The sequence below is a fragment of the Sturnira hondurensis genome, unplaced genomic scaffold (genome assembly GCF_014824575.4).
Source record: "Sturnira hondurensis isolate 20B ecotype Veracruz unplaced genomic scaffold, ASM1482457v3 Scaffold0002597, whole genome shotgun sequence".
Taxonomy (NCBI): Eukaryota; Metazoa; Chordata; class Mammalia; order Chiroptera; family Phyllostomidae; genus Sturnira; species Sturnira hondurensis.
In genome coordinates this window covers 1,262,413-1,274,725 of record NW_028075228.1, presented here as the reverse complement: position 1 = coordinate 1,274,725, position 12,313 = coordinate 1,262,413, and the positions used below count along the sequence as shown (strand labels likewise).

Sequence of the window (12,313 nt, the reverse complement as noted above, 5' to 3'; positions counted from 1 at the left end):
ACCAAATTTGTGGGAATTTGGTATGCCCCAGGAAATGAATGCATACACTATGGTGCATTACTAGAGCCTGTGTGAAGTGTGACAAGGTCCCTCCAGGCTGGGTCTCCTTAGATGTCCCCTTAGCACAAGCCCCCGGGGCATCATTTCCACAGTGGCTAACTGCCGTCCCTTCTTCTCCTGGACGAGGGGCAGGGGTGGAAAGAGCTCCAGCTTGGAACACAACCCAGAGAGCCAAGGTTGTTCCAGCCTCCAGCCTCCCCTTATGGATGTCATGTCTCTCCCTCCTGACAAGGTGTCACCAGACCTGCAGTAAGCCTCGGACCCAGTGAGTCCACTCCCGGTGTCTCTGCAACACAGGCCAAAACGTGTCTGCACGTAAAGGTGCGGACAGCGCCCACAGCAGCATGCCCCCAGGTGCCAAAGGGTACAAACGGCCGAGTGCCAGCCGAGGACGGGCGAACACAACATGTCCATCCAAACACTGGATGGACATGAGTCCAAACACTCAGCCATAAAAACAGAGTGAAGTTCTGGGTTGGCCAAAAAGCCCATTTAGGTGTTTTTTATCCCAGTAAAATAAAAGACATATTTTTAATTTTCATCAATAACTTTATTGATTTGGATATTTTCAGCATGCTGGCTCTCTCCCTAGTGGTATGATGTTGACTGTTCTCAATTAATGTCTCCATTTGATCGCTATCAACTTCAACTGGTCTCCCTAACCGTGGGGCATCATCCAGTGAGAAATCTTCAGCACGAAACTTTGCAAACCATTTTTGACCCATTCGATCAGCCACAGCACCTTCTCCATACACTGCACAATTCTTTTATTGCATTTTTACCTGTCTTGAAATCATAAAGCATAATATGCTGAAAATGGTGACTATTTCCTTCCATCCTCAATATTAAAACGGCCACACCAAAATTTACCAATTTTGATAAGTTTTTTTAAATGCATGCTGGCTGATATGACAGCTGTCACCATACAATCTAACAAAATTGTTTCAAATGATGTAAAAGACAACTAAGCGCTACTAGAGCCATCTTACAGAAAAAAAACAAATGAACTTTTTGGCCATCTCAATACTAACACATGTCATGACATGGATGAACCTCAAAAGCATGATGCTTTGCGAGAGAAGCCAATCACAAAAGGACAACTATTGTATGACTCCATTTGTTTTTTTTTTTAAAGATTTTATTTATTTATCTTTAGAAGGGAAGGGAAGGGAAGGAGAGAGGGAGAGAAATATCAATGTATGGTTGCCTCTTGTGTGTCCCCTGCCGGGAACTGCATCCCTGCTGGGAACTGGCCTGCAACCCAGGCATGTGCCCTGACTGGGAATCTAACCACGATCCTCTAGTTCGCAGGCCCTCGCTCAATCCACTGCGCTACACCAGCCAGGGCTGTATGACTCCATTTGTATTAAAGTGTCCAGAACACAGGCAAACCACAGAGACAGAAAGCAGACTGCGAACCACCAGGAGCAAAGGGAGAACAGGCAGCGACTGCTGGGGGCGAGGATGGGGTGTCCCTTTGGGACGATGAGAATGATCTGAAGTTGACCAGTGATGATTTCACAGGCTGTGACTATTCTACAAATCACTGAATTGTATAGTTTGTTTTCCAAAAGACTTTATTTACCTATTTTTGGAGACAGGAGAAGAGAGGGAGAGAAACATTGTTGCCCCTCTCACGCGCCTCAACTGGGGACCTAGGCATGTGCCCTGACCAGGAATCAAACCAGCAACCTTTCACGTTGCAGGACGATGCCCAACTGAGCTATGCCAGACAAGGCCAAGTTGTATTAACTGGGGAAACTGCACTTACTGTGAACCATATCTCAACAGAGCAGTAAGAAAAGTGCAGGCACCTGGTTTCTGCTGAAGCCTGTAAGACTCTGGTGCTTCCCCAGCTCACCAAGGGCCTCTTACAGCTCTTCTCACTCCCTGGGCTCCGGTGAGCCGGCCAAGAAGTCTCAGGCCTGCATGCAAGAACAAGGATCTGAGCGGCTCGCCTACGACTGGACACAGCAATGTGCTGACCTGGAAAACTCCAAAAAACACTGGGCTGACTCTGCAGATGTTTTGGAGAGTCAGATCCAGTGATCTCATCAAGGGATCTGGCAACTCTGGGTCATACGTGAGTGGCTGCATGTACAGATTTGTCCAGGATGGCCCCAGCTAGTCTGCTGTCTGACTGAAGTTGTTAATGCCCCTTCTCTGCGTGAATGATTATACAGCTGCCCTCCCTATAAGGGTGAGTGCAAGAGGGTGACACTGCCTCTGGTGATGTCTGGCCTCCGGGCTTCTCCTAGGCACCACCATCTCCAGTTGTCCTTGTCTCCTAGCTGTAGGCTGGCCATGACACACAGGGTCTGAGAGCCCACCCAGGGCCTTTGCCTTTGGACTGTGCTGTGTGCTCTCAAAGGCCCTTATGATTGTAGGGCCCTGGTTTGGGCCCTTGCAACTTTGGATTTCTTTGGAGATGGTTTATGTTGAAGTCACTGAAGTGGTTTTTCCATTTGGTACCAAGAGGAGCTGAAATAAAAATGTGCCTGGAGAGAAGGACAGCTGACAGAAGAAAGGAAGGTGGGGTACTCTCAGGGGACAAGGAATAACGTGCCTGAGTTCCCGAGGCCCCGGAGGAAGTTTGCACGTCCAGGAACAGAGCCTAGAGCCTACATTCCCGAGCTGGGACCGTGGGGTGGGGGGGGTGGGGGGGGTGGGGGGGAGGGCAGGAAAGCATCCTCCGTAGCGTCTGCTGACTTGGCAAGAGCCCCAGCGCAGGCTGAGTGAGGCCTGCCCTGGAGAAGGCACCCAGGGTACATGCTCAAGGGTCCTTCTTGCCCCCCACCCTGACGCCACGCCATGTGCGATTTGTCCTCACAGGCACATGTGAGCTGCTGTCTCTCTTGGGGTTGGAGGAATAGAGGCAGAGGGGCTGGTCACATGGCACCCTTTGCCTGGCGTCCACCCAAGTTCCAGCCTCCCAGGAGGAAGGCAGGTGCTCAATATCAATCATGTTCTCGTAAGCAATGTAAGCACAGGGAGCCCTTCTTATTGGGGAACGGTGGGACACTCCCCAAATCTCATCTGGTCCCAGATGCCAGCCAAGGGCCAACCTACTTACAGGGAGGCCTTTCTGCGGCCAGCAGTCACTGGCCCACTGTGTTTTGACTCTTGTCTGCTCAACACCATTGTCTTATTATTTGTTAATTAGGCTTTCTTAGTTACAAAAATAGGAATTTTAACACCCACCTTGCAATTATTAGGGAAAGAATGAAATCATTTCACATGCAGTGTCTAGTATCTTTTTCTCTCTCCTACAGGACCACCCACGTTCACAGGGAACAAAGCCAGCTGGGTCTCTGCACTTAATCCTCTTCCTGCCTCCCATTTTCCTTTCACCAAGAACCTCAACACTTTGGAGCAATGTGTTGCTCACCACTGGCTGCAAGGGACTGTGATAAAGACACATGTGACTGAAGGACTTCCCAGGGTCTGCTGACTGGCTCCGGAGGCTCAGGTTGGAGGCACCTGCTTGGTGTGCCCACCCTGGTCACATCGGAGCTGGCCTTCAGGCAGCTTGGCTTTAACTTCCCTGGCAGTCAGGGTGGCCCTTCTTAGTGCTGTTCTACAAACAAGGGACCCAGACACAAAGAAAGCCAGGCCCGTGGCCAAAGGAGTGGTGTTGGACCCAGCTGGGCTGAGATGCCCCAGGAGGAGCTCTGTCCCCACTGACCCCAGCCTCACCAGCCTTGGAGACCAGAGCTGAGTCAGGTTCACCGAAGAAACGGTTCTCAACATCTAAACTCAGTCAATGCATGTCTACCGGGGTCTGTCCCGGATCTGAAGGCACACTGGAGAATGAGGAGGCAGATGTTATCCGTACCCCGCCAGGAACCCCCCTGAATGAAAGGGTCTGCCATGCCTACCCCATCCTGCTTCCTGACTGGCTCTCTGAGGGCGGGGCAGGACATTGCCAGAGCCCTGGCTGCACAGGCCCGCAGATAGTGAGCCTGGGTCAGGGGTGCAGACTGAGTCTTCATGGTAGCTCGCCCTCTCACTGGGCCTATTGACCATAAGGGCAGGTGAGGACACAATGAGGGGCTTCTGGATGCTTCTACCAGAAGTCACAGCTGCTCTAGCCTATCTAGTCAGGAGAGCTGGTTTTCCTATTTTGCTTAAAGCACTTTGCATGCATTTTCTGTTATTTTCCTGGCTTATTCATTTGCATTTGCTGATTGGGACAAGGTCTTCTAGACTTCTTTGGTTTCAGCTGCCAGAGAACCCCAAAGGTTCCTTTGGGGCTTTGGGGTTCCGGTGAAGGAACCTGCACCGGAGAGGCCTGGCACTGGGGCTTCTGGTCACTGTTCTGGTTCCTGTTACCCTACCCTAGCGCGTTCAAGCAGGGAGGCTCCCCACGTCAGCGCCCTTGAGTGAAAACACTTCTGGTGCTGGTCATGCTCCACCACTCAGAATCTCCAGGGCCTAAAATGACAGAAATATACAGGAGCTACCTGCGTAAGTTTGCACTTTCTGGTAGCCTCACTTTCTTGCACTGTGCTATCTTGCTTCACAGGTGTTACAAGTTGGTTTTTTTTTTTAAAACAAACTGAAAGCATCACTCTCCATCAGCAAGATCACGACTTGCTTTATTGCGACACTCTCTTTACTGCAATACTTGCTCCATTGCAGTGGTGGAACTGGACCTGCAGAGTCTCTGAAGTATGTGTGTATACCAAAAATACTACAATTTTAACAAGCCTTCACTAAACTGGAGGGCACATGACTTACTTCACACACCCACTGCCACCCTGGAGAGAAGGGGAAGGGGCAGAAATGTGAAAGCACTTAGCTGGAGTCTCACCATCCAAAAGAGACTGCTGGAACAAGCCTTGGCAGGGACTCCAACTTAGAGAAGACTAATACTGAAACAAAAAGCAAGTACTTCCAAGACTAAAGCGTTGTTAGGAAGCAGTTTCCGTGCTGGCCATTAGCATGGGACTGGCTGAGCAGCTGCAGGGCTTGCTTTAGAAGCAGTCATCATCTGGATGTGTTTATGAGACTAAAAAGAAGCAGGTCCAGACACAGCTGTTGTGGCTCAGTGGTTGAGTGCCAGCCTGGGAATCAAAGGGTGGCTGGTTCAATTCCCAGTCCCCAGTAGGGGGCGTGCGAGAGGCAACCACACATCAATGTTTCCCTCTTTCCCTCTCCCTTCCCCTCTCTAAAAAATAAATAAAATCTTTAAAAAATAAAAAGCAGGCCCAGTGTTATCTCTGGGTGGTAGAATTGTGGATGGGCTTCCATGATCTTTGCAAGCTCATCTGAGTGTTAATTTTTTTAAAAGATTTTATTTATTTATTTATCTTTAGAAAGGAAGGAGAGGGAGAGAAACATCAATGTATGGTTGCCTTTCGTGCGTTCCCTGCTGGGAGTTGGCCTGCAGGGAACCGGCCTGCAACCCAGGCATGTGCCCTGACTGGGAATCAAACCTCGATCCTCTGGTTCACAGGCCCGCGCTCAGTTCACTGAGCTATACCAGCCAGGGCTAAATGTTAATTTTTTATAATCAAAATCATTATTGTAATTCAAATTATTGAGATTTTTTAAACATTCTTCTTTTTGTATTGAGTCCTCTTCAAAATCTGAGGGTAGTCCACACACTCAGCACCTCTCAATTCCAACCATCGAGGACTGTCCAACAGCCACGTGAGGCTACTGGCCTTGGTCCAAAGGCTCCTGTGAGCTCTTTGCTGGCCTTTTGAGGAACTCTGAGCTATATTTATTCACATTCCTGACGCACACTATGTGGGGGATTTCCACACCAGCCACTTCCCCAACTCTCCAGGCACCAGCTGAGAGTCCAACAATTCAGTCAGTTCTGATACTATCTACCTGGATGTAGCTTTAGACCCCATAGGTCAAGGGCTCAGTCCCCCAAGACTGCCCCCCTTCAACCAGTCTCCTGAACTTCTGACCAACCTACTCCAGCTGGGGGAACTTGAGACCTGCTCAAGTTCCAAAATGTGCTAACACAGCTCACAGAATTCAAGAAGGTGCTGTATTCACTGTTATGACTTCATTATAAAGGACACACCTCAGAAAGAGGAGCCGAGGCATGGGGGAGGGGCAAGGAGCTCCCCACCCTCTCCTGCTGCCCTCCCAGTTCTTCCACGTGTTCCTGTAGTGTAGGTCCCCACCGCTGCCACTGGCGTTTCATTACACAGGCACAGTTGATTGAACCAGCATCAACCTCTGGTGAGGGCACACAATCTCTAGCCACTCACTGTTCTCTCCCAGGAGGTCAGGGCTGTGCTGAAAGCTTCAACCCTCTAATCACACCTTGGTCTTCTAACGACCTCTTCCTGAAGCTACCTAGGCCCCCAGTCATCTCATTAGCACACCACAGACACCATGTCACACCAAGGGTTTTAGGAGCTGTATGTCAGGACAATGTTTATATCATAGTACAGGTCCTGTCCTCTGACCTGCCTCGGTCCTCACATCACCGAGAGAACTGGATGGAACGGAGACAAGGCCTGATGAGCTCCCCCAGGCTCAGGGGAGTAGGATCCACTCACCCAGGTTTTCTGCATCCCCACTGTACCATAAAGCCTCACGGTGATTAATTTCAGAATTTGCATTTCACTTACCGCTTCTTCGGGAAAGGAGCACAGGGGATAAAGTTGCAAAGGGACAGTTGAAGGACTCAGCTCCCTGACAGCAATCCTGCTATCTTCCTACTCTCCAGAGGGCTGGCCCACAAGTGTGACTGTGTGCCTGGGGCTGAACACATACACCTGACAGAGGACATTCTTCCTGCTTCAGCTAAAGACCAGACCTTTCACCAGAATTCTCAACAAGGCCAGAGCAGCCTGCCCAGGTGAACAGGGGCCGCCCTGGGGGAGGGCCGCCCTGGGGGAGGGCCGCCCTGGGGGAGGGCCGCCCTGGGGGAGGGCCGCCCTGGGGGAGGGCCGGTGCAGAGGAATCTGCTTTCTAGGTACGCAGAGCCTGGTTGGCTCTTAGTGGTCTGGTCACCCCCCCTTTCCTGCCCCCCTCCCTACTGGGTGGGAGGGCAGGGGTGAGCACGCGCTGCTACGGAGCTGGTCTAGGCTCCCCTTCCACCCTTCCAGACCAAAAGAGGCAAGATAGGGAACAATGAAGAGGGCCCTTCTCCCAGCCTGAACACGACTACCTCGCTTCAGTTTCACCTGCCTATATGAGGCTGCAGCTCGCAGGGCCAGGCGTTACCCCTGCACGAGCTGACGCGCCCAAAGCCGCTCTCCCAACCGGACTCCTCCAACCCACAATCCACCTTTCACGGGCCTTCCCCACCCGTGGTCGTACCAACCCACCGCACCGTGCATAGCGTTCCCCGGAAGCCCGGCCCAAACTCACGTCGTCCATGAGCAGAAGCAGGATATTGGGTGGCTGCGCGGTGCCCTTTGCCTGCGCGATGCCCCTTGTCCCCAGTCCCGCCATACTCAGCAGCAGCAGCACCCGCCACCTAATCACGGCAGAAACCGCCGCCATGGCAACCACGCTGGGCTCAGCTGAGCCAGGGCTAGCGGCTGGGGCAGAGCGAGCTGCTGGGGCAGGGAAGGCGGCCTGCTGGCCTGGGTGGTGGGGCGGGACGGGACGGGGCGGGGCCGGCTGAAGAATAAGGGGCGGGGCCTGGGAGGCCTCGTGACCAGCTCGGGAATCAGGTGACCTGGCTAGCCCGGCCTTCCAAGATGGCGGTTTGCGTGGCAGTGATCGCCAAGGAGGTGCGTACGCTAGCGGGCGGTCGGCTCTGCGGTGCTTGGGCGCTCGCCGGGATCCCTCCCGGGGTCGCGCCCTCGCTCCTCGCCTTTCCACTTCCCCCTGTTCCGAGGGCCCTGGAGGGATAGCCGGTGGGCTTCCTAGAGCCGACAATGTTGGGGCGGTTCCGGGGAGGCGCCGCCCACACCCGCTTCTGCAGCTGCGGAAGCGTCATCCCTCGGCGCCCGCAGGCCGGGACCTCCTCTTTCTTCCCTGACCCGGGCCTCCGCCCTCCCTGCCCTGCACCGGTCTGGCACCAGAGTTACCTGCCCCCTTCATTCTCTTCCACTGTTCACACCAACTGGCTACGCCATCCCCCACTCTGTCAACTGACTCAACACACATGATTCACAGTGCTACTTTAAAAACAAATCAGATTGTGTCATGCACCTAAAATTTCTCCAGTGGCTTCTCATTGCCTTAGGCTAAAGGCTGAATAACCTCGTCGCCTCGCCTCCCTCCGCCGTACCGCTAACGGAATCACTTGCAGCTCCTTGACAGGATCTGCTTTCTCACCTCCAGCCTCTGCACCTGCATCTCCTCTCCCCTTAAGCCCCTTTCTCCATCTTCCATCCCCTTCACTGGCCACTATGGATTTCATTTCCTCTAGAAAGCTGTTTCTGAATCCTGATACTGTGCTGGGTAGCTGGCCACATGCTCTTGTTACTATATCCTTTTGTGTCCTCTGCATCAGGCTTATGAGGCATGCCACCTTGAAGCTCCTGATTGCTGGCTTCCTTCTTAGCACGTGCTACAACACGTTATTTATTTGATGGCGGATTTGCTGACTGTCTACCAGATGTCAGCCCTATTAGAGTAGGGGCAGTGTGGTGTTCACCGGATCTGGGCAGCTCCAGGCCAGGGACAGAAGCAGTGAATTGTAACATGAGGAAGCCTGGGGAAGATGCTGTTTACTCTGGATTAAGATGTCAGAAATGGATGTGCAGAGATGAAGGGGGGTCTGAGCCAAGCCCTGAAGGGTTTAAGTGAGAGGGCATGCCAGTGCCTCTGCTAAGGTGATGAGACTGCAGGAAACTTCACCTTATCAGGCAACAGCCAGTATTGTAGGGCCAGGAGGAGAGCATGTGCTGGGGCCCCACAGATAAGGTGAGTGACCCCTCCAGGTGACATGGTTAGTTGTCAGGCTGTGGCCAAACCCATTTGTGTGAGCCCTGCCCACCCTGCTGGTGCCCCTGTGTAGACCATATGCAAACTTTCCCTGAAGGCAGTGCATTTCTGTGACTTCTTGGCACTTGGCCTGTCCCCCGCCCTGAGTGCTCCGGCCTCGGTTTCATAATTGGTACACACAGGGTGAATTCTCATCCCTTCACTTGGTGTCGTCCTCTCTTGCAGAATTACCCTCTTTACATCCGCAGTGTCCCCACGGAGAACGAGCTGAAGTTCCACTACATGGTGCACACGTCCCTGGATGTGGTGGATGAGAAGATCTCTGCAATGGGGAAGGCCCTGGTGGACCAGAGAGAGCTCTACCTGGGCCTCCTGTACCCCACAGAGGACTACAAGGTGTATCCTTCACGCCCAGCAGGGGCCTGTTGGCAGGCCTCTCTCCACAGGGTTCCAATCTAGGGACTACACCTGCAGTTGAGTGGTGTATTATGTAGGATCAGATTACTTTGAAGGGCATTTTGAACCATCGCTCGGAAAAAAAAGGTGAGAGCTCTCAGCCCAGGGGGAATGAGGGCAGCTTGAAGCTGATTGAGACCTTGCCCCCTTTTCCTTTAATTAAGAGGATAATGTGGGAAAAGCCAGGCTTGAATTTCCTAGAGAATTGTGACAGTCTGCATCTGTCCTTTGTTAGGTTTATGGAAGAGCTGGGGAAGTTCCTACTTTGTGCCTGTAAGGATGTCTTTCTCAGTGGGGCTGCCACCTCTGAGCAAGGGATGATCAGTTCACTTATTTCATAGTCAGGCCCATTCCCCTACAAGTCACTATAATATCTTGACCACTCCCCTGGGGGCAAATGGCTTGAGACCCGAGGAGTTCAGAGATGTTCCCATGAGCAGTAGTGTAGCTTGCCCACAGTGACACTTGCCTGGGAGCCAGACGAAGTGGCTTTGAGAGCGGTGGGTACAGCAGGTAGGCTCTGCCCTTTGTGAGACTTGCACTTTTTCGTAGAGGGCAGGGCTGAGGCAAACAGCGCTGAAATTTGAGTCAGGATGTGGCTTAGCTGCCTGCCTTTTGCTTTTCTAGTAAACACCAGAGCTGTCCCCAGGAAGTGTCTAGCCATGCCCCGTGTGGCCCATGTGGCCCTCCTGGCATTGCAAGACAGGCCCAGCCTAGGGTACTTCCTGCGATGCAAGGTTGGTCATGTTTCTCCAAAGTGGCTTTGGAGCCAGGCACTTGCGCAGGTGGCCTTCTGCTTTCACACTCTCCACAGGCTGAGGCTGTGTGTCCTGCCGCCACAGAGGCCCTGTGCTGACAGTGTGTTCCCTAACCAGCTGTGTAGATATGGTTATGTGACCAACTCCAAGGTGAAGTTTGTTATGGTGGTGGATTCCTCCAACCCAGCGCTTCGAGACAATGAAATCCGCAGTGTAAGTGCAGGGGGTTTGGAAGCCATGCCTGGGGCTGATTGTTCTCCCTTTGTTTGAAAAAGTTGAAAGACAAATAATATGGCAGTAATCGTGGGTACACATGAGTTAAAAACATTGGCTCTCGTTTCAGATGTTCCGGAAGCTGCACAACTCCTACACAGATGTGATGTGTAACCCTTTCTACAACCCAGGGGACCGCATCCAGTCCAGGTGGGCCTGCTGCTCTTGGGTTTGCCGCCCTAGTTTGCAGGCCCTGGCTCGCTGAGGGGCAGTGATTCTGAAAGTAGGGGAGGAGGTCTTTTTAGGGAACGGGCAGTGTCCTCCTAAGGCAGCAGCTCTGATGCAGCAGAACCCTGTGTTTTTCAAACTTCTTTCAAACTTTTCTTTCAAATAGACTCTCACACAAATCTTCAACATATACAATGGGAATTAGGGAGCAGAGCTTGTCCATTTGTTTTTCTATGTGTGCCCAGCAGTTACTGGGGTGCCATCACAGAGTCCAGTGAGGGCCCAGGCATATGGACAAGAGCCTTCTGGGAAAAACATCCTGTCATTGCTTAATTCTTTGATATTGAACTTGGATGGTGAGGAGAGTGGATTGATTGCAGAGATCTTCAAATCACCCTCAAATAAACAGTCTTTGAATATTGGAACATCATGAAAATGCTTCATAAAGGAGCATTGCCACCCTCCTAGCCTGCTCCTGCGAATTCCCTATGTTTCTAGACACGTTTCCCAAGGTCTTCTTGTAGCCAGCAGGTGAGAGAACACCACACTGACCTGAGCCAGGTCCGTCTGTGGTGCCTTCTTTCAGCTGTGACACTGTGCTTTGGGTCATCCTGGGTCCCAGTGGGGAGAAGCCAGCACCGTTATGTAGAACGCTGTGTCTCTTGGGCTGTTCAGGGCAGTGGCAGCGGCCACTGTAGTTGCTGAACCGCAGCCCTGCGTGCCCATGCTGCCGTGCCTCCGCCCCTGCCTGGAAACCCAGCAGGCAGGGCCCCAGGAAACCAAAGGGAAGTAGGAGGCAGCAGACTTAGATTCCCACCGCCAGGTATGGCAGGACACATGTCCTGGTTCTCAGCTGAGTTTATCTATCTGGATGGTCGAGACTGACTCCCAAAGTGTCCTGGGATGCATGCAAGCAGTGCCACTGAGCCTGTTCCTGCGTTGGCAAGGGGTGTGGAGTGGGTCTCTTCTCCAATTGGTGTGTTTCTTTTTTCAGGGCTTTTGACAGCATGGTGACATCTATGATGATACAGGTCTGCTGAGCGAGAACATTGTTGCCCACTGGTTGAAGAGAAATGTTTTGTATATAACCCTATTGTGTAGATGTGTATTTATTCTCATTTTCCTCTTCCTGAATGTCAGACATTCCGAATGTGCCATACGGGGGCAAGGCCTGATGCAGCACATGTCAACTAAATGGTTTGTGACATCAGATTTGGTGTTTTCCTTCTGTGTCTCCACAGGGTTTAACTACAGAGTTTAATGCACAAATTTTCAAGGAGGGGGAGAGGTGAGGGACCAGACAGCAGGGCACTGTGGTCCCCAAGAGGCACAAAGGGGCAGTGGGAGCCGGGTGTTGGAAGTCCACAGAGCTTGGAGCCGTGGACAGGCTGAGTCCGTGGGTCAGCAGAGGTGGCTTCGGAGGGATTTGTGGGCTGGCCTCAGCTCCACTGACTGCTCTTGCAGTGCCCTCCATGGCTGACCAGGTGGCATGGTGTATAGGGTCTCTTGCACCTGTAGCTGGTTTGAGAGGGGCACAAGGGCCAGCAAATGGCTCTTTCTGGTCTCACACCAGCTCGGGGCCTGGACTTGGCCCAACCTCTGGAGGCAGCCCTAGCAAGGTCTAGGACCCTTTGTGTACCGGCAGCGTCTTGCCTGTGGCTGCTTGCTTTCTGAGCAGAAGAAGCCCTCTTCTGCCTATTAGTGCTGGGGGTTTCTAGTGGCCT

The 12,313-nt window shown here is 52.4% G+C and overlaps 2 protein-coding genes across 4 annotated transcripts in view; one reads left to right on the top strand and one right to left on the bottom strand.

The window, feature by feature from the left end:
• Positions 1 to 7,614, bottom strand: part of GALNS (galactosamine (N-acetyl)-6-sulfatase) — a 32,721-nt gene extending 25,107 nt beyond the window's left edge. Inside the window, exon 1 of the mRNA XM_037040171.1 lies at positions 7,405 to 7,614. Coding sequence (XP_036896066.1) covers positions 7,405 to 7,539 — 135 coding nt within the window. The 5' untranslated portion in view covers positions 7,540 to 7,614. The remainder of the gene's footprint in view (positions 1 to 7,404) is intronic.
• A 66-nt stretch (positions 7,615 to 7,680) lies between these two features.
• Positions 7,681 to 11,799, top strand: TRAPPC2L (trafficking protein particle complex subunit 2L). Of its 3 annotated transcripts, none has more exons than XM_037040172.1 (5): positions 7,681 to 7,772; positions 9,160 to 9,332; positions 10,274 to 10,361; positions 10,492 to 10,571; positions 11,584 to 11,799. In XM_037040172.1, exons 1-5 carry the CDS (start codon positions 7,740 to 7,742, stop codon positions 11,627 to 11,629), a joined length of 420 nt encoding a protein of 139 aa, XP_036896067.1. In that variant the 5' UTR covers positions 7,681 to 7,739; the 3' UTR covers positions 11,630 to 11,799. The 3 variants fall into 3 exon arrangements, with proteins under 3 accessions (XP_036896067.1, XP_036896068.1, XP_036896069.1); XM_037040173.1 differs by having other exon boundaries at positions 7,712 to 7,772; positions 9,183 to 9,332; XM_037040174.1 differs by lacking the exon at positions 7,681 to 7,772 and having other exon boundaries at positions 9,245 to 9,381; positions 10,235 to 10,361.
• The last annotated feature ends 514 nt before the right edge of the window (positions 11,800 to 12,313 follow it).

Coding starts and splice junctions, on each gene's coding strand:
- TRAPPC2L (XM_037040172.1), top strand. CDS start 7,740: ATGGCGGTTTGCGTGGCAGTGATCGCCAAGGAG. Junction 7,773..9,159: donor TGGCAGTGATCGCCAAGGAG/GTGCGTACGCTA, acceptor CCTCTCTTGCAG/AATTACCCTCTTTACATCCG. Junction 10,572..11,583: donor GGGGACCGCATCCAGTCCAG/GTGGGCCTGCTG, acceptor TTCTTTTTTCAG/GGCTTTTGACAGCATGGTGA.